This window comes from Balaenoptera acutorostrata, chromosome 3 (assembly GCF_949987535.1).
Source record: "Balaenoptera acutorostrata chromosome 3, mBalAcu1.1, whole genome shotgun sequence".
NCBI lineage: Eukaryota > Metazoa > Chordata > Mammalia > Artiodactyla > Balaenopteridae > Balaenoptera > Balaenoptera acutorostrata.
Window position 1 is genome coordinate 161,803,872 of NC_080066.1, and position 22,136 is coordinate 161,826,007.

The 22,136-nt window shown below is 39.4% G+C and overlaps 1 protein-coding gene across 1 annotated transcript; it reads right to left on the bottom strand.

Annotated features, from left to right (window-relative positions):
- Positions 1–21,257: 21,257 nt before the first annotated feature.
- Positions 21,258–21,920, bottom strand: LOC130707667 (acireductone dioxygenase-like). The gene has a single exon (XM_057543881.1). It carries the CDS (start codon positions 21,918–21,920, stop codon positions 21,381–21,383), a length of 540 nt encoding a protein of 179 aa, XP_057399864.1. The 3' UTR covers positions 21,258–21,380.
- Between the last annotated feature and the right edge of the window lie 216 nt (positions 21,921–22,136).

The window sequence follows — 22,136 nt, forward strand, 5'->3', positions numbered from 1 at the left end:
ATTTAGGTCTTCTGCCCATTTTTTGATTGAGTTGTTTGATTTTTTGATATTGAGCTGTATGAGCTGCTTGTATATTTTGAAGATTAATCCTTTGTCAGTTGCTTCATTTGCAAATATTTTCTCCCATTCTGAGGGTTGTCTTTTCATCTTGTTTATGGTTTCCTTTGCTGTGCAAAAGCTTTTAAGTTTCATTAGATCCCATTTGTTTATTTTTGTTTTTAATTTCCATTTCTCTAGGAGGTGGATCAAAAAGGATCTTGCTGTGATTTATGTCATAGAGTGTTCTGCCTATGTTTTCCTCTAAGACTTTGATGGTGTCTGGCCTTACATTTAGGTCTTTAATCCATTTTGAGTTTATTTTTGTGTATGGTGTTAGGGAGTGTTCTAATTTCATTCTTTTACATGTAGCTGTCCAGTTTTCCCAGCACCACTATTGAAGAGGTTGTCTTTTCTCCATTATACATTCTCGCCTCCATTGTCAAAGATAAGGTGACCATATGTGCGTGGGTTTATCTCTGGGCTTTCTATCCTGTTCCATTGATCTATATTTCTGTTTTTGTGCCAGTAACATATTCTCTTGATTACTGTAGCTTTGTAGTATAGTCTGAAGTCCCTTTAAAGGACATATGCTGGGCAAATATTACAGCCAGTACACCACCACTAAGAGCAAAATAAAGTCAGAACACTTCCCCTCTACACTTCGGCAAGTAGATGTGCTCAAAGTTGACTCAATTTGTTGTATGTAATTGATTTCTCTAGTCTCTCTTGACTGCTGCCTTCATTTTGTTTCTTTGATGGAAGTTTGAGAATTCCTTAGACCTTGATACCAAGGCTGCAATGCTAACCACAATAAAAGGAGATAAGGGTTGGAATGGGTTGAAGGAGATTTGAAAAATCAGGCCAGGGTGCAATTCAAATAACCTGCCAAAGAACTGTTAGAAAATTGCACATTTTTATTTTCTGGAGACAAGACTGGAACATTGGGACTATAAGAAAATGTCTCTTTGGGATGTAAGAATACAAACACAAGCCTCTGGGTTTAGCAGAATCATTAGTGTGAAATAACGTACCTGACTCCAAAAATATGTCAAAAAGCAATGTGGAATATAAGCCAATTCCCAGCACTTTAAATTTATTATTTATGATGCCAGTTAAACAAGGCTAATGTGCTTTGCAAAAGTGGTTATAGCTGCTGTGCAGTATTAGTAGAAATTAGTCAGACGTTAGCAGCTCAATACAAAGTAAATTTGCAAAGGTTTCTGCAAATGACAGTTTGGCTGAGTTAACATGACAGTTGAGAACATCTCTGGTGTTTCAGTCTTGGCAAGTGGGTTTAGAACCAAAGAAGTCAGCATTTATCAGTGTAAGAAACAAATTAAACCAAAGTGGGGGAGGAGCAATAATGAGCTCCAGCATTTTACCCATCGTGCAGAAAGAGTCCATCACATCATCCTCCTTTCTAATTTGTCTCTTATGAGTTTCGGGGGAAAAAAGCTATTAAGGATCACCTTCTTCATGTTGTTGGGATACTTCTCTATCCAGCTTCTTCTCATAAAATTGCGTGCTTTAGGAATAACCTCTAGCAGTGAGTTCTACCCTACAGGACTGCAATTATCTCAGCTTGCTGTTTCTCAAGGAAATGGTACAGGGGGATGTTGTTTTACAATGTTGGGTTGACTAGTAATTGTGCTAATCAAAATACATGTAACCATAAGACTATTTTTAGTTTATTAACACTTTATCACAAATATATTGATGACATCTTTTGATAAAACGCTTGAGGCAATAAAATATTGGCTCCTTTTGAAAGCTTATACAACGCATCAAGCAACAGAGAATATACATATGTTCAAAAATTTCATCTGCATTTCTCAATCTGAGCAAGGAAATGTTAGTCTGTCCATTAGAGACTTCTTTTTTTTTTTTTTAACATCTTTATTGGAGTATAACTGCTTTACAATGGTGTGTTAGTTTCTGCTTTATAACAAACTGAATCAGTTATACATATACATATATCTGCATATCTCTTCCCTCGTCCATTTCCCTCCCTCCCACCCTCCCTATTCCACCCCTCTAGGTGGTCAGAAAGCACTGAGCTGATCTCCCTGTGCTATGCGGTTGCTTCCCACTAGCTATCTATTTTACATTTGGTAGTGTATATATATCCATATCACTATCTAACTTTGCACCATCTTACCCTTCCCCTTCCCTGTATCCTCAAGTCCATTCTCTAGTAGGTCTGTGTCTTTATTCCCCTCTTGCCCCTAGGTTCTTCATGACCATTTTTTTGTTTGTTTCTTAGATTCCATATATATGTGTTAGCATACAGTATTTGTTTTTCTCCTTCTGACATACTTCACTCTGTATGACAGTCTCTAAGTCCATTCACCTCACTACAAATAACTCAATTTCGTTTCTTATTATGGCTGAGTGATATTCCATTGTATATATGGGCAATATCTTTATCCATTCATCTGTTGATGGACACTTAGGTTGATCCATGTCCTGGCTATTGTAAATAGAGCTGCAATGAACATTTTGGTACATGACTGTTTTTGAATTATGGTTTTCTCAGGGTATATGCCCAGTAGTGGGATTGCTGGGTCATATGGTAGTTCTTTTTTTAGTTTTATAAGGAACCTGCATACTGTTCTCCATAATGGCTGTCTCAATTTACATTCCCACCAACAGTGCAAGAGGGTTCCCTTTTCTCCACACCCTCTCCTGCATTTATTGTTTGTGGATTTTTTGATGAAGGCCATTCTGACCAGTGTGAGATGATATCTCATTGTAGTTTTGATTTGCATTTCTCTAAAGACTAATGATGTTGAGCATTCTTTCCTGTGTTTGTTGTCAGTCTGTATATCTATTTTGGAGAAATGTCTATTTAGATCTTCTGCTCATTTTTGGATTGGGTGTTTGTATTTTTGATATTGAGCTGCATGAGCTGCTTCTATATTTCAGAGATTAATCCTTTGTCAGTTGCTTCATTTGCAAATATTTTCTCTCATTCTGAGGGTTGTCTTTTCGTCTTATTTATGGTTTCCTTTGCTGTGCAAAAGCTTTAAGTTTCATTAGATCCCACTGGTTTATTTTTGTTTTTATTTCCATTTCTCTAGGAGATGGGTCAAAAAGGATCTTGCTGTGATTTATGTCATAGAGTGTTCTGCCTATGTTTTCCTCTAAGACTTTGATAGTGTCTGGCCTTACATTTAGGTCTTTAATCCATTTTGAGTTTATTTTTGTGTATGGTGTTAGGGAGTGTTCTAATTTCATTCTTTTACATGTAGCTGTCCAGTTTTCCCAGCACCACTTATTGAAGAGGTTGTCTTCTCTCCATTGTATATTCTTGCCTGCTTTATCAAAGATAAGGTGACCATATGTGCGTGGGTTTATCTCTGGGCTTTCTATCCTGTTCCATTTATCTATATTACTGTTTTTGTGCCAGTAACATATTGTCTTGATTACTGTAGCTCTGTAGTATAGTCTGAAGTCCGGGAGCCTGATTCCTCCAGGTACGTTTTTCTTTCTCAAGATTGCTTTGGCTATTCGGGGTCTTTTGTGTTTCCATACAAATTGTGAAATTTTTTGTTCTAGCTCTGTGAAAAATGCCAGTGGTAGTTTGATAGGGATTGCATTGAATCTGTAGATTGCTTTCAGTAGTAGAGTCATTTTCACAATGTTGATTCTTCTAATCCAAGAACATGGTATATCTCTCCATCTATTTGTATCATCTTTAATTTCTTTCATCAGTGTCTTATAATTTTTTGCATACAGGTCTTTTGTCTCCTTAGGTAGGTTTATTCCTAGATATTTTATACTTTTTGTTGCAATGGTAAATGGGAGTGTTTTCTTAATTTCACTTTCAGATATTTCATCATTAGTGTATAGGAATGCAAGAGATTTCTGTGCATTAATTTTGTATCCTGCTACATTACCAAATTCATTGATTAGCTCTAGTAGTTTTCTGGTAGCATCTGTAGGATTCTTCATGTACAGTATCATGTCATCTGCAAACAGTGACAGCTTTACTTCTTCTTTTCCAGTTTGAATTCCTTTTATTTCTTTTTCTTCTCTGATTGCTGTGGCTAAAACTTCCAAAACTATGTTGAATAATAGTGGTGAGAGTGGGCAACCTTGTCTTGTTCCTGATCTTAGAGGAAACGGTTTCAGATTTTCACCATTGAGAATGATGTTGGCTGTGTGTTTGTCATATATGGCCTTTATTATGTTGAGGTAAGTTCCCTCTATGCCTACTTTCTGCAGGGTTTTTATCATAAATTTGTGTTGAATTTTGTCGAAAGCTTTCTCTACATCTATTGAGATGATCATATGGTTTTTGTCCTTCAGTTTGTTAATATGTTTTATCACATTGATTCATTTGCATCTATTGAAGAATGCTTGCATTCCTGGGATAAACCCCACTTGATCATGGTGTATGATCCTTTTAATGTGCTGTTGGATTCTGTTTGCTAGTATTTTGTTGAGGATTTTTGCATCTATGTTCATCAGTGATATTGGCCTGTAGTTTTCTTTCTTTGTGACATCTTTGTCTGGTTTGGTATCAGGGTGATGGTGGCCTCATAGAATGAGTTTGGGAGTGTTCCTCCCTCTGCTATATTTTGGAAAAGTTTGAGAAGGATAGGTGTTAGCTCTTCTCTAAATGTTTGATAGAATTCACCTGTGAAGCTATCTGGTCCTGGGCTTTTGTTTGCTGGAAGATTTTTAATCACAGTTTCAATTTCAGTGCTTGTGACTGGTCTGTTCATATTTTCTATTTCTTCCTGGTTCAGGCTCAGAATGTTGTGCATTTCTAAGAACTTGTCCATTTCTTCCAGGTTGTCCATTTTATTGGCATATAGTTGCTTGTAGTAATCCCTCATGATCTTTTGTATTTCTGCAGTGCCAGTTCTTACTTCTCCTTTTTCATTTCTAATTCTATTGATTTGAGTCTTCTCCCTTTTTTTCTTGATGAGTCTGGCTAATGGTTTAGCAATTTTGTTTAGTTTCTCAAAGAACCAGCTTTTAGTTTTATTGATCTTTGCTATCGTTTCCTTCATTTCTTTTTCATTCATTTCTGTTCTGATCTTTGCCAATTCTTTTCTTCTGCTAACTTTGGGGTTTCTTCTGTTCTTCTTTCTCTAATTGGTTTAGGTGTAAGGTTAGGTTGTTTATTTCAGATGTTTGTTGTTTCTTAAGGTAGGATTGTATTGCTATAAACTTCCCTCTTAGAACTGCTTTTGCTGCATCCCATAAGGTTTGGGTTGTTGTGTTTTCATTCTCATTTATTTCTAAGTATTTTTTGATTTCCTCTTTGATTTCTTCAGTGATCTCGTGGTTATTAAGTAGTGTATTGTTTAGCCTCCATGTGTTTGTATTTTTTATAGATTTTTTCCTGTAATTGATATCTAATCTCATAGCCTTGTGGTTGCAAAAGATACTTGATACAATTTCAATTTTCTTAAATTTACTGAGCCTTGATTTGTGACCCAAGATATGATCTATCCTGGAAAATGTTCCATGAGCAGTTGAGAAGAAAGTGTATTCTGCTGTTTTTGGATGGAATGTCCTATAAATATCAATTAAGTCCATCTTGTCTAATGTATCATTTAAAGCTTGTGTTTCCTTATTTATTTTTATTTTCATTTTGGATGATCTGTCCATTGGTGAAAGTGGGTTGTTAAAGTTCCCTACTATGATTGTGTTACTGTCAATTTCCCGTTCTATGCCTGTTAGTATTTGCTTTATGTATTGAGGTTCTTCTATGTTGGGTGCATAAATATTTACAATTGTTATATCTTCTTGGATTGATCCCTTGATCATTATGTAGTGTCCTTCTTTGTCTCTTGTAATAGTCTTTTATTTTAAAGTCTATTTTGTCTGATATGAGAATTGCTACTCCAGCTTTCTTTTGATTTCCATTTGCATGGAATATCTTTTTTCCATCCCCTCACTTTCAGTCTCTATGTGTCCCTAGGTCTGAAGTGGGTCTCTTGTAGACAGCACATATACAGGTCTTGTTTTTATATCCATTCAGCCAGTCTATGTCTTTTGGTTGGATCATTTAATCCATTTACATTTAAGGTAATTATCGATATGTTTGTTCCTATTACCATTTTCTCAACTGTTTTGGGTTTGTTATTGTAGGTCTTTTCCTTCTCTTGTGTTTCCTGCCTGGAGAAGTTCCTTTAGCATTTTTTGTAAAGCTGGCTTGATGGTCTTGAATTCTCTTAGCTTTTCCTTGTCTGTAAAGGTTTTAATTTCTCTGTCAAATCTGAATGAGATCCTTGCTGGGTGGAGTAATCTTGGTTGCAGTTTTTCCCCTTCATCACTTTAAATATGTCCTGCCACTGCCTTCTGGCTTGCAGAGTTTCTGCTGAAAGATCAGCTGTTAACCTTATGGGGATTCCCTTGTATGTTATTTGTTGTTTTTCCCTTGCTGCTTTTAATATTTGTTTTTTGTATTTAATTTTTAATAGTTTGATTAATATGTGTCTTGGCTTGCTTCTCCTTGGATTTATCCTGTATGGGCCTCTCTGTGTTTCCTGGACTTGATTAACTATTTCCTTTCCTATATTTGGTAAGTTCTCAAGTATAATCTCTTCAAATATTTTCTCAGTCCCTTTCTTTTCCTCTTCTTCTTCTGGGACCCTTATAATTCGAATGGCAGTATGTTTAATGTTGTCCCAGAGGTCTCTGAGACTGTCCTCAATTCTTTTCATTCGTTTTTCTTTATTCTGCTCTGCAGTAGTTATTTCCACTCTTTTATCTTCCAGCTCACTTATCCATTCTTCTGCCTCAGTTATTCTGCTATTGATCCCATCTAGAGAATTTTTAATTTCATTTATTGTGCTGTTCATCACTGTTTTTTTGCTCTTTAGTTCCTCTAGGTCCTTGTTAAACATTTCTTGTATTTTCTCCATTCTGTTTCCAAGATTTTGGATCATCTTTACTATCATTTGTCTGAATTCTTTTTCAGGTAGACTGCCTATTTCCTCTTCATTTGTTTGGTCTGATGGGTTTTTGCCTGGCTCCTTCATCTGCTGTGTGTTTCTCTGTCTTCTCATTTTGCTTAACTTACTGTGTTTGGGGTCTCCTTTTTGCCGGCTATAGGTTCATTGTTCCTTTGGTTTTTGGTGTCTGCCCCCAGTGGCTAAGGTTGGTCCAGTGGGTTGTGTAGGCTTCCTGGTCGAGGGGACTGGTGACTGTGTTCTGGTGGATGAGGCTGGATCTTTTCTTTCTGGTGGGCAGCTCCACGTCTGGTGGTGTGTTTTGGGCAGTCTGTGGCCTTATTATGATTTTAGGCAGTCTCTGTGCTAATGGATGGGGTTGTGTTCCTGTCTTGCTAGTTGTTTGGCATAGGGTGTCCTTCACTGTAGCTTGCTGGTCATTGAGTGGAGCTGGGTCTTGACGTTGAGACGGAGATCTCTTGGAGATTTTCGCCATTTGATATTACGTGGAGCTGGGAGGTCTCTTGTGCACCAGTGTCCTGAATTTGGCTCTCCCGTGTCTGAGGCACAGATCTGACACCTGGCTGGAGCACCAAGAGCCTGTTATCCACACGGCTCAGAATAAAAGGGAGAAAAAAAAGAAAGAAAGAAAGAAAGAAGAAGATAAAATTAAATTAAATTAAAAAGTTGTTAAAATAAAATATAATTATTAAAAAAAGATTTTTAAAAAAGTAATAAAGAAAAGAAAGAAACAAAGAAAGAAGAAGAGAGCAAACACACCAAAAAAGAAATCCACCAATGATAACGAGAGCTAAAAAGTATACTTAAAAAAAAAAAAAAGAAAAGACGGACAGACCAAAACCTAGTATGTATATATATATATATATCTCTCTCTCGTTGCTCCCAAAGTCCACCTCCTCAATTTGGGATGATTCATTGTCTCTTCAGGTGTTCCACAGATGCAGGGTACATCAAGTTGACTGTGGAGCTTTAATCCGCTGCTCCTGAGGCTGCTGGGAGAGATTTCCCTTTCTCTTCTTTGTTCGCACAGCTCCTGGGGTTCAGCTTTGAATTTGGCCCCGCCTCTGCATGTAGGTCGCCTGGGGGCATCTGTTCTTCGCTCAGCCAGGACTGGGTTAAAGGAGCAGCTGATCTGGGGGCTCTGGCTCACTCACAGCAGGGGGAAGAGAGGGGTATGGAGAGAGGGGCGAGCCTGCGGTGGCAGAGACCGGTGTGACATTGCACCAGCCCGAGGCGCACCGTGCATTCTCCCGGGGAAGTTGTCCCTGGATCACGGGACCCTGGCAGTAGAGGACTGCACAGGCTCCCGGGAGGAGAGGTGTGGAGAGTGACCTGCGTTCGCACACAGGCTTCTTGGTGACTGCAGCAGCCTTAGCGTCCCATGCCCGTCTCTGGGGTCCGCGCTGATAGCCGCGACTCACGCCCGTCTCTGGAGCTCCTTTAAGCGGCACTTTTAATCCCCTCTCCTCGCGCACCAGGAAACAGAGAGGCAAGAAAAAGTCTCTTGTCTCTTCAGCAGCTCCAGATGTTTTCCCGGATTCCCTGCTGGCTAGCTGTGGCGCACTAGCCCCCTTCAGGCTGTGGTCACACCGCCAACCCCAGTCCTCTCCCTGGGATCCGACCTCCGAAGCCCGAGCCTCAGCTCCCAGCCCCCGCCAGCCCTGGCGGGTGAGCAGACAAGCCTCTTGGGCTGGTGAGTGCTGGTCGGCACCGATCCTCTGTGCGGGCATCTCTCTGCTTTGCCCTCCGCACCCCTGTTGCTGCGCTTTCCTCCATGGCTCCAAAGCTTCCCCCCTCCCCCACCCACAGTCTCCACCCACGAAGGGGCTTCCTAGTGTGTGGAAACTTTTCCTCCTTCACAGCTCCCTCCCACTGGTGCAGGTCCCGTCCCTATTCTTTTGTCTCTGTTTTCTCTTTTTTCTTTTACCCTACCAAGGTATGTGGGGAGTTTCTTGCCTTTTGGGAGGCCTGAGGTCTTCTGCCAGCGTTCAGTATGTGTTCTGTAGGAGTTGTCCCACATGTAGACGTATTTCTGATGTATCTGTGGGGAGGAAGGTGATCTCTACTTCTTACTCTTCTGCCATCTTGAAGATCCTCCTGAAACTTCTTGTTGGAGAGAACGCAGAGCTGATTTTTAGGGGACTTTTTGAAAAATTCTTGAGGATTGAGGAAGAAAGCAATGCCCATTTAGTGGAAATGTGAGCCTGAGGAAATTCATCTTCAGATTGGGTTTAAATAATTCATGCTCTGCCTTCCCTTCTCTTCTTTCCTTTAATGGGCATGTACTGCACTCTTATTAAATATGAATTCCCCCTCCTTGGGGTAGAAAAGAGACAATGCTCCATTCCCCATGGAGCTTGCCTCCGATCATTAGACAGGTGAACTGTAAAAACTTTAACAATACTTTGTGCATTTTGGTGAGTATAAAGATAACTGGTGTATTTCTCATGCTTAATTTTATCATTGGAATATGGGAGTCTAGACACTGTGTGCAAATATGTGCAAATTAATTGAAGGTACAGATTCAAATCAAGAACCAGGCTCTTAAAGCAAACATAAGGTTATCCAAGTTACGTTCATGATAGTTAACTTTCTTCTCTCCATTAATATTTCAAAGTTTGTCACTAATATTCTTAAATAACAGTATTCATTATTCTATTCTAGTTACCATTTCTCTATCTGGACTATTGCTCTGGCCTCTGAACTATTCCTAGTGACATTCTGAACATTATTTGTAGTTTAATAAGGTCTCTAGACTACAGAAACAAATAATTCAGAATTTCAGATACTTAGGTAGTAAGATGATAATCTTGAACACCATTAAATTTTACTCATAAAAACACCTACTTGTGACACTCGCCTCAAGCAGTGTATATACAGTAGCATAAACATGCAGCTGTTTCTATGGTCATTTTCTTATCTGAGCTTTGATAGTATCTTCACAAATAGATGAAGCATGTATAATTACTCTATATTATATTTAAGTAAACAAAGGTCCAGAGGCAAGAAATGGCATGTTTCAGGTTGTCTATGAAATAACTGACAGTTACTTGTATTAGTTTGCTTGGGCAGCTGTAACAAAGTACCACAAACTGGATGGCTTAGACAACAGAAATTTATCATCTTACAGTTCTTGAGTTCAAAAGTCTGGAATCAGGGTGTTGATGGGTTGGTTCCTTCCAAGGACTGTAAAGGAAGGATTTGTTCCATGCCTCTCTTCTTGGTTTGTGTTTGGCTGTCTTCATGTTCAAATGGCATTCTGTTTGTATGCCAAATTTCCCCTTTTGTGAGAACATCAGTCCTATTGGATTAGGGGTCACACTGATAAGCTCACTTTAAGTTGATCACCTCTGTAGAGACCTTGTTTCCAAATAAAGTCACATTCTGAGGTAGTGGAGGTTAGGACTTCAACATATGAATTTGGGAGGGGACACAATTCAACCCAAAACATTATACAGCACACATCTCTAGATTTTACTACTCAATGTCTTCATTGTCATGCCTGGCTGCTGAGGAAAGATGGGAAAGTGTTAGCAGAGATGAATCAAAAGAGAGCTGCATGGTTGGGAAAATAGGGACAAGGTAGGCAGTCATGGGGAAAGTTAAAAAAAAAAAATGTCAAGTACCACAGCTTGAAAACAGATCACAAAATTACCCCTAGATGGTTTTAAATTTGATAATACATGCATTTCCTTTTATACTTTGATAGGATTAACTACATCAAAAGAAAAGTTTAGTAGCAAGTAAGGAAGCACTTGCCTATTCTATTTAGTTTATGGTAATAAATTCCAATTATTTTGAATTGACATTGTTCTGCACAGCCTAGAGTTAACTTCAAGAACTTCCTTCTCCTCTCTAAGTACCAAAGACAAATGGCTATGTCAAATCCTTTGGCATGACTCCGTTTATTTAAAGCTCAGCTATGCTTTTCTTTCTCTCTCTGAGGGGGGGGGGGGGCGTGGGGAGGGGAGAAAATACACATGGACCAAATCCTGAGCCTGTAGTCGATGCTGTGATTCCAGAAGAGAGCTGATCGAAGCCTGAGGTTCAGCTCCTCTGTTTAGCAGCATCTGTAGAGAAATTTATCTTAATAGGAATGGATAACAATTTATTGTGTAAATCTGGGCGGGTCACTGTCTCACCTTCCCACCCCCCAATCTTCCTGCTCCTCCAACCCCATAAAATACTGAAGCTATTGATTCAAAGGACACATTCAGACGTCCTGTTTGGTTCTGTCCCTAATCTTGGTCTCATAAATATTTGAAAATTACAGCTAAAACCAAACTGTGCTTCTCATATAATGGAACTGCAGGCTAGTCTAACCAGTGCAATTCTTTAAAGTTCCTGGAGGAAGGAAGTGAGAGATGATGAGATTTGGGGACACTTTATGGGAACAATTTGTTATGCATGCAGGAGGGATGGCGACTTGATGACAGATTCACTTCTTGGTCCTGAACCTTCATTAACAAGGCCCTCTGAGAAACACACAGAGAAACAATAGGAAAATTCTTCTGAGCATTTCACAGATAATTCACTTATAATCTTTGGGGATTTCTTTTATTATTTTTCTCTCTTTGTGAGCTGCAGCTTTGTTGCCTTGACATCCACACTCAAGAGTTATTGGTATCCAACCAAGCTATATAAAAAGCTATCAAGCACTTCTCAGATTTTCCACAGTTCAAAGCAGTGTTGGCAGACGGCCAGCCGTGAAAGGTGAGCTGAGCCCCAAAGTGGTGAGTGTGGCTGCACGTGCAAAAAAGGAGCCTGGGGGTGAGGGAGGAGGGGCTGGAAGCTTCCTCCTGGACCCGAGGGTCACATTCTCCCCCTGCAGGGAGCAAGCGGAACTTGTAATGTCTTTCACTAAATACAACCACAGTAGAGATAGCACACTCTTGGAGAAGGAAGTTATCTTTTAAGGAAAGAGGAGATCTAGTTATATCAACCAGAAAAAAATATTAAGGAGGGTGTCATTTATGTTGGCCTCAGATAGAACGAAGACCTTAAGGTTCAGGAATCTGCCGAGACCAAAACACCAATAGTTATGGTGATAGTAGTCTCTTAACACAGTCAGAGAATATGAATTTCCAAAATTTTAAGAAAATTTGTGCCATTCTGTTAATCCTGATTCTGTTCCAGGCACAAGTTTCAAATTTATTTTAACTTCTTGGTCTGTATTTTCCAACCACGGAGGTGGAAACATGAGGCTCATCTTAGTTCCTTATCATCTTTCTGAAACATGATTTATCTTTGGTGTCATTTTAAGGAAAGATTGTAGGCAGGCAGTGCTGTTGATATTTCATAGATGAGGACATTAAGACCCAGAGATGTTCAATGTTTGTCAAAGCCTATATAGCTCCAAGCAGCAGAATTGGAACTCAAGGTTAGATTGCTACCCTCCCATCTAATCCTCTTAATCCAGGGATAACTTCCCCTACTTAAGAACATACTGAGTTATAAAGGCAGGTATCCTACAAGGCTAATGGGGAGGTTCTGTTGGTGTCCCAGGCCTCTTCCCTGCCAGTCATCTGTGGACATTTTGTGGACACATTGGAAGTGGACGTTAACACTCTGGGAGTGACCCTCAACCAGTGAGGGATAGAAATTAGTGTACAGAGCACAGCTTCCTCATCTCTCAGTGGTGCAATTCCAATTAGTATTCAACACAGATGGGCTGAATGTGTTAAAGGGTCCACTTTGGATTGTGCCTCAGCTGTCCACAGCAATAGCCTCTGCTCAATGATGCAGCCTTTTGTGGACTGTCTTTCCCTGTCTCATGTCCCCTCTCCTTTGCTTCCAACTAAACTACTTGCACCAAAATCAAGCTAAATTTACACTGTTAACTTGAGTATTTCTTGTATAGTACACCAATCAACTGACCTTGAATCCAAAGATCCCACATCAATCAGAAAAACCTAGCTGGACCTAAGGCTTCTGCTCCAAATATATCTCCAAGTAGTGACTTGCATTGCTACTTTCTTTTTAAAGCATTTTAGTATCATAATATTTTAAGAATAAAGCAAGTTCATTGAAGGATCTATTTAAATAAAGGCAAGATGAAAAAAATTACCCCCAAATTCTACTAACTAGAAATAGCCATACATGTTGGTAAATATATATACAAAATTAAACAATTTTATTTACTGTTTTTTTTATATATATATATTTTTATGGTTTTGGTTTTTTCTTTTTTTTTTTAATTAATTAATTAATTTATTTGTGGCTGTGTTGGGTCTTCATTTGTGTGCGAGGGCTTTCTCTAGTTTTGGCAAGTGGGGGCCACTCTTCATCGCGGTGCGCGGGCTTCTCACTATCGCGGCCTCTCTTGTTGTGGAGCACAGGCTCCAGATGCGCAGGCTCAGTAATTGTGGCACACGGGCCTAGTTGCTCCGCGGCATGTGGGATCTTCCCAGACCAGGGCTCGAAACCCGTGTACCCTGCACTGGCAGGCAGATTCTCAACCACTGAGCCACCAGGGAAGCCCTATTTACTGTTTTATAATCATTTTACTTAATATATCATGAACATGCTTTAGTCTTCAAATATTATTTCGTAAAATTGCTTTTATAACTGTAGACAGTTTAACCTGCTCTATGTACAGAATTTGTCAGTAATATAGAACATTTTTTTTCTATTTTTTACTAATATAAGCATCCTTAAACTTTCGAAATGTTCTTTTTTATATCCCAACTAGCAGTTAATAAAAACATCAGCGGCTTCTTCACAATTCAGCATTATATCCTTAAAATATTTGCTAATTTACTAGTGACAATTGGATTTTGTCACTTTGAAACACAATTTTTTCTTTACCCAGTGATCTCCCCTTTTTATGGTTATCAAAAGTGTAGCAGTCTCCTTCTTTGAGAATGGGAAAAAGTTTGCTGTGAACTTTTCAACTTACGTATCTTTGTGGTTGAAAACTATCCCCAACAGCTGTCTGAGAGTTTTAGTCATTTCCACCCTAAGCAGCTGTTGGTTTTTGGTGGCTATTGGGGTAGTAAGAATGTGCCAAGGGATTGAAGCAGGAAAGAGACAGGACTTTCTGAGGTATTGGGAGTTAAGCTTCAACAAGATATTTTATTGTGGGTTTTTTAATGTGTGGGAGAAAGACTTTTAACATGTGACCTTCCCATAATATTTAAATCAACAGTATCCTGTCTGTCTCCAGGTTTAAAAGCAAAGCTCCTTAAAAGAATGCAATAGAGCTGTACGTGAATCTGACTTTATTTAATCTCTGATTTCCCCTATCAGGAACATTGCACTATGATTCTCAAAGTTCTTAGAGGTTTATGAGCTTAGATCTGCCAGGAAAACTTTAGTGATTTCAAGGGTTTTCATCTTTCTTACTGCATCAGTTCCACTCAGAAATTTAGGGGAAGCAATCTGTCTTCTGAGCACCTGTGCAGTTTGGAATCAGATTCCCAAAAGTTTAGGCAGCTAACCACAATGTCAGAAGAAAATTGTTTTAGTGAAAAGGAAGGAAAATAAGGAGGAACAGAGAGAGCACATAGAGAGGGAGGGAAGAAGGGGAGAGAGAGAGAGACAGAGAGAGAGAGAGGAGAAAGAGAGAGGGAGGGAGGGCAGAGGAGGAAGGAAGCCAGCAGCACTCATATTGTCCATGAAGACACGTTTGCCTTAGGAAAGCATTCCCACCTAACATACCTATTCAAGGTTTACCAAATAGCTTCAGTTAGCACCTGTATGAAACCGAGGCTAAGTCGATGAATCATGCAGCCTTTCAGTAATGAGTTTTTATCACCAACTTTTTATTCCCCAAGTGAAGTTGAATTGTCAGCCAACTGAAGGATATGAGATGGGAGGAAGTGTTAAGTGATATGGATCTTTCCTCTAACCTTAAAATGACCTCCAAGCCAGTGTTTATTGTATCAACAAGTGCAGTAAAGCCTAAAATGAAGTATGAGTGGCCCCAGGGCACATCAATTGGTAAAAACACAGAATCAAAGCAATGCTAAAAATACCTATAATTTAGGGAATGTCTATGTTGTGCCAGTATTTGAAATACATGATATTATTTTATTATTATTATTAATTTATTTATTTATTTTTGGCCGTGTTGGATCTTCGCTGCTGCATGCGGGCTTTCTCTAGTTGTTGCGAGTGGGGGCTACTCTTCATTGCGGTGTGCGGGCTTCTTATTGCGGTGGCTTCTCTTGCTGTGGAGCACGGGCTCTAGGCGCGCGGGCTTCAGTAGTTGCAGCACGTGAGCTCAGTAGTGGTGGCTCGTGGGATCAGTAATTGCGGCTCGCGGGCTCTAGACCACAGGATCAGTAGAGGTGGCGCCCGGGCTTAGTTGATCCGTGGCATGTGGGGTCTTCCTGGACCAGGGCTTGAACCCATGTCCCCTACATTGGCAGGCAGATTCTTAACCACTGCACCACCAGGGAAGTCTGACATTATTTTGTTTATTTCACAGATATTTATTACAAAACTACCGTGTGTCACGCAGTTTCAGCATGCTGGGAATATAACTATAAAACCACCCCTAAATTAGAAAAAGATACTATTATTTTACCCATTTTACAGATTACTAAATTGAGGATCAGAAACTTAGGTTATTTGCCTCATGTCAATTAGTTGATAAATATCAGTAGAAGAACGAAAGTAATCTAACTGATTCTTTAGTATGTGCCTTGATATGTCTACACTCAGAGTCAAAGAATAAGTTCCTACACATATTTTAAAGTCCGCTCATATCAAATTTGAGACATGGAAAGAATTTATGCCACACCTCTTTTCCTTTCCCTTTTCTTCTCTTCCTCTTCCTTCCCATCCTTTCCTACCATAATATTCTTTTTTTCAATCTTCCATATATTTTCCTTACAGTGATAGAGGCAATATTATCTATTTTCCTTACAGAAAATGAAAAAGGGAGAATTAGGGTTCAGGGAATCCTTGTATTTTCTCCTAGTCTTTATGTCAAGTCTTCTTTTTTAAAGTGCCTTTATTTTCAGTAAAAATATAAAGTGACATGAGTTGAAAAGTGTAGGAAAGAGTATTATGAGAATAAAAGAGTGTCATTCTATTTTGCAAAATTGCAAATCATTACAAGTAAATTAGGTAGAGATGCATGATGTATAAACTGGTTTTGTTGGGTAGGGGATTAGGGAGATTTCATTATTCTGCAGAGAAATAAGAAGTATTTTGATTTTGCTAAAGTGTTAATATTTTAACCAAAGTAGAGATTTGTTTTTTTAAGAGGATATGACAAAACACTCCAGTATTCCAAGCAACTGAGACAAATATCTTGTACATCTCATAAAGCAAGAAAGATGTTTATATTCTCTGAGACATTCTGTTACAGTTTCCTTCTTGAATGATAAGCGTCTAGAAGAGTGTTAGATTTGGACTACAAAACCAGGAATGCTCTTTGTTTTGGTTAGAGAGTCACCATCTTTAAAATAGAATGTGACTTCTATTCTAGGAATTGTTTTTAAGTGATTTCTTAGAAAATGTAATAAATGGTTCCACTCAAGATGTAGAAATGTACTTCAGAAGGACCAGGCTGGAGGAGAAAAATATGCAGAAAATAAAAAGCGGAGCTTCAATTTCATGACTTCAAAATGTGAAGATGAGGATGTCACAGATAAGGAGGTTATTGTTTGCTTTTTTAAAAAAATTCAGATGTGGGGTCTGTAAACTTTGTTTTGTAAATTCTGTCCTCGTGCTTTTGGTGTAGTTGTTGTTTTTAAGATCAATGAACAAAAACAACTTACACACCTTTGCTTCACATGACTATTTAATAAAAGTAGATAACATAAGTGCACACACAAACACACACACACACACAAATTTATCTCCTGGGTTAGTCAAGAAACTAAGCTGTAAGTCTGCGTTATGTCAACATTGGCTCTGCTGTAGATATGATGTAGAACAGTGATGCACTCAGCATGTCTGCTCACTTATTAGATATGCATAAGGCATGTGATGGACCACAGGGTACCTTTCACTTGAAATTACAGGAAAGTGGCATGAATGCAAAGAGTTTTTGTTTTTGTTTTTTTTCACCTAACATAATTATGCTGGACTATACCCTGAAGTGTTGTTGCTGTGTAATGTGCTTGCTTTCAACTTCTTTTAAAAATTGTGTTCAGTTATCTGAAGATACGAGGTACAGTAGTTAAAGGGACAAGTTTTGAAATCAGTTATACATGTTTACACATTTTGAAATGTTCTCTTATAATTGGTATCTGTATGTCCTGGTCAGCTTCCTCAATGACTAATTTAAGGCTTCTCATTTCTATAAAGGAAATACTACTTAAATTACAAAGTTACTAATGAATTCAAAGTTACTAATGAGTTCAAAGTTACTAGTGAATTCAACAAATATCAAGCATCGATAACACAATATCATCTGGAAACTCTCTTCACTTTTGAGATTTCAGTTAACTTGGTTCAAGCTCACAAGTTCATTAATTGTGAGAATGCACAAATCATTGCATAATTCCAGATCACCTCTAATAGCTTACTTCTTCATGGTTCTGACTTTCTCAGCTGCTTTATCCCTACATGCTCTCTAAAATTTGTTCTTTGTCAAATGGGTACCAAGCTCATTTACTTCTACACACACACTTCTACTCACAAAATTCTCAGTGAATTTAGTAACAAATTGCATATCTTACAGCATTTTGCCAACTTCTGTTTCTGCAACCATACTCTTTTACATTTTGACAATAGCAGGCTGAACATCATTTTTCTTGACTCAGGCAATATGATTTTACTCACAGGCAGGCTCCTCAGACTTTCAGTTTCAGCTCCAAGTTCTTTTAATCAGGAATTTTCTTAGAATTTTTTATAGGAAAATATCTATCCAAGAAGAGTTCATTTTACTACACAAAATGTGCTGTATACTTACTATACATAGTTTAATATTTGTTGAGGTGGGAGAAATGGTTCCTGCTCATTACTGATAATAATTAAATGTGGGAATAATAAACTTGATGTGCTTGGTTATGTGTCCTTGCTCTTGAGTTCTGGTGGCCCATAGAGAATTTTTATCCTGCTCTCCTTACTCAGTACTCCATGAGTACCTACTGTGTTCCTGGTACTATTTCAGACACTATAGAGAGAGCTTGTCAAGGGATACCCAGTATTGGGAAGATAAGCTGCCTACTTCTGGGGTTCAAGTTTAGGAAATCCATTTTTATCAGACAAAAAAGTTGATATGTTGACATCTGTCTGTCTTACTCCTTGTCTATTTTTATTTAGTTCAGAAATTGGGCGGGATATACTGATTTAATTTAGAGGGCAAACCCCAGCATTATTATTGTTGTTAATATTTGACAACATGTTGTTGTTCATTTCTCAAGCTTAGTGACTTTTGACTCCAAGATACTTTTGTTTTTCATTTGGGATATGTTATAAACAGTCATTAGCTCAGAAAGAGCCAGTATATATTTCCATCTCTGCTTAGTGAATTTTTGCACAAATCTAAAGAGTGATGCTGCCTTCCTTCAATATAAAATGAAGGCCAGCTACACATCACTCTCAACTGGCCTCAGCTGTAATATTTCCAGGTCACCTATGTCAAATTTTTATAAGTGGTTATTTTTAATAGAATTTTGAAGTGTGAATTTATGCTAGCAGAAAACACTTTTTATTACACTCACACACCTTCACGTGTGGGCACAGGCACCTACACCACCGCCCTGCCAAATGTTGCTGATACTTAATTGAGGTGCCCCTTTGGATTTTCACCCATGATCTTCTATGTCAATTGGTATGATTAATTGTTTAGCATATTTTGGAGGGTTGATACAAGTTTACTTATGATGGAAACATTAGTGTAACAGCCTAAGATAAAATAGAGAAAATAACTTTGCATAGAATGGCAATTATGGCAACAAAAAGGGAAGAGAGGCTGAATGCGAAAGCCACGTGTCAGCTGCACGGGGTCTGGGTTTTAGTCCGATTATAGGAGGGCTGCAGCCCCTCAGAGTGAGCACAGGGAACTAGCCAGAGTCAGGCAGCAGATCAGGGTCCCAGCTAAGTAAGCTGAGCTGCAAGGCATTGTACCCATCCTTGTGGAGTAATGTTATGCTGACCATAATTCACAGAATCAGAAGTTGAGTCACACAGTGAGTTAATCTGGTCCAGAGATTAGTTTAGGCATATACAATACAGGGCTCAGAGCTATATTTTAGGCATGAATAGTAGTGGGTTCATTGCCATAATTTCCAACTCTACTGGCTGGTAGCTGTAAGCCTGCTGATACAGGCACCTGCCTCGACAGAGTTGTCCTCAGGGTCCTCAAACTGAAAATTTTGCATTAGGGCTTATACCTAAGAAGGCAAACAGACTTTACTATTTTATAAGGACTGGATGACAGTGTCCTTACAAAAATCATGACTTACTGAGAAACTATTTGTAATTTAATTAAATAACACTTTTATACTATCAGCTACATTTAATTTGATAGACAAAGTAATTATGTGTAATAAAACTGAAACAATGTAGGAAAGGGTGGAAATGAAAGAACTTCTAAACTTAAAAGCAATGGAAGCAAATCACGATTATAACAATGGCTTTATAAAGATTTAAGAGTAATCATTCCTCAAAGCATCATAAAATTAAAAGGTAAGTGATGTCTGCATAAAAAAAAATTCTGACAAATAATACACCCAGGATTAGTATTAATAACCTGTACTAAAATCTTAGTGGGGACTTCCCTGGTGGCACAGTGGTTAAGAATCCACCTTCCAGGGAAGGGGACATGGGTTCGAGACCCGGTCTGGGAAGATCCCACATGCCGCGGAGCAACTAAGCCCGTGCACCACAACTACTGAGCCCACATGCCACAACTACTGAAGCCAGCGCGCCTAGAGCCCGTGCTCTGCAACAAGAGAAGCCACCGCAATGAGAAGGCCGTGCACCACAACAAAGAGTAGCCCCCACTCACCGCAACTAGAGAAAGCCCGCGTGCAGCAACGGAGACCCAACGCAGCCAGGAAGAAAGAAAGAAAGGAAGGAAGGAAGGAAGAAACCATTTAAAAAATAAATAAATAAACATAATATTCTAAAAAAAAAAGTAAATAAATAAAATCTTAGTGGATGATAGTTAAGGGAATGATTAGACAATAGTTTATATATGTCAATCCCAATCTCCCAATTCATCCCACACCCCCTCCCTTTCCCCCTTGGTATCCATATGTTTGTTCTCTACTTCTGTGTCTCTATTTCTGCTTTGCAAATAGGATTATCTATACCATTTTTCTAGATGCGTTAATATATAATATATGCATTAATATACAATATTTGTTTTTCTCTTTCTGACTTACTTCACTCTGTATGAGTCTCTAGGTACATCCACATCTCTACAAATGATCCAGTTTTGTTCCTTTTTATGGATGAATAATATTCCATTGTATATGTGTACCACATGTTCTTTATCCATTCCTCTGTTGATGGACATTTAGGTTGCTTCCACGACCTGGCTATTATAAATAGTGCTGCAATGAACACTGGGGTGCATGTGTCTTTTTTTTTTTTTTAACATAAAGATTTTTAATCCAGTTTGAAAAAAATACTTGAAGCAAACTGCCCTTCAAATATGAGGCTAATTTAGGGTTTTTCTATGATTATAACGAATTAGGTATAATTGTATCTCAGAACTGTTAACTAAAAAAAAAAGGTACAAGTTTTTCTGTTAAAATTCAAAGGCTTGATTGTAAAAGAGATTTACTGTACGGAGTTTAACCTAGAAATCTCACCTGGAACAAGTAATAACCCAGATAAAATAAAAATTAATTATACACACATACAATCCCGCAAAGGATCTAAATGGGATGATTTTAAGGAACCATATGTACCAGAATATAAGGTAACTCCAAGCCACAAGCCTAACATTAGGGCAGCTACTTTATCTTGAACAAGAACGTGGCATAATCAAGCGAGGGTCCCCCTAACATGCCAGCTCGTCCCCCACAGCACCCCCTACCCAGCCTCCCCCGTGTTTTGGGAGAAAAGCGTCTTCTCTCTGCCCACTCCTGTCATCCACTGTCACTCCTCCGCACAGGGCAGGCGTGGCCTAGCCTGGTATCTGCTTAAAGTCCAAGAATCGGGTCCAGATGGGGCAGCTAAGTGGCTGCGTTTGGGGCGCTGAAACTCACTGGGTCACAGCTGAAGGCACGAGCTGACACAGGGCCACTGACCACTGATCCTGAATCAAAGAAAATGAGCAGATTTGCCCAGATCTCCACAGGTGCTTCCACGTACAAACCGGTTCTACAGCTGCTCCCTTTAAAACGTATTCTGATCCAACAATCTTGCAGAGGAAATCTCACCTACCCTCAAGTTTACAACACAAAAGCAAAGAGAATACGACTGATTTTCTGCTGCCATCAGGTCTGGGACCTTCACAAGGGGGGCCGGGGTGCGCCAGGCCCCAGGGCACCGCTAGGCCGTCTGTGCCAGAAACTCTAGGTACTGCCCGCGGGCCTCGAAGTGGTCAGTCGGCCGTTTGTACGCCATCCACACTGGGTCTCCCACAAACAGCCGCATGGCCTTCACATAGTTCTTCTCGTCCAGCGTGAAGCGGTGGTATATCCCGGCGGGGAGAGTGATCATGTCTCCCTTCTCCATGAAGATCCGGATCCACCTGTCCTCTTTATCCCTTACGTCGAAGTACCCACTGCCGTCCAGGATGTAGCGAATCTCATCATCCAGGTGTAAATGCTCCTCATAAAACATCTTAATCTTTTCTTCGTAAGTTGGTAGTTTGTCTTTGCATATGGTTATTATGTCCATCCAGGAGTAGTTTCTCTCTTTCCGGATCTTTTCTAATTCTGGATCACTCTCATATTTGTCAGCATCCAACTTCCAGTAAAGGACCCCGAGCCCGCGCAGCTGCTCCAGGCTGACCGGGCGCGCGGGCTCCCTGCGGTGGGGCCGCCGCGGGTCGTCGGCCGACTTGTCCATGTACCAGGCCTGCACCATGGCCGGGCCCAGGGGCGGCGCTGCCGCCTGACCTCGGACGTGCTCGGGCCGGTCTCTGTCTTTTTGAATTATGGTTTTCTCAGAGTATATGCTCAGTAGTGGGATTGCTGTGTCATATTGCATTGACTATTCTGAGGCACATAATTCAGTGTCCCAGCAGCATTAAACCTTGGTTGTCCATGGCAGTGAACCAGCTCAGTAATGCATTTTTAGATT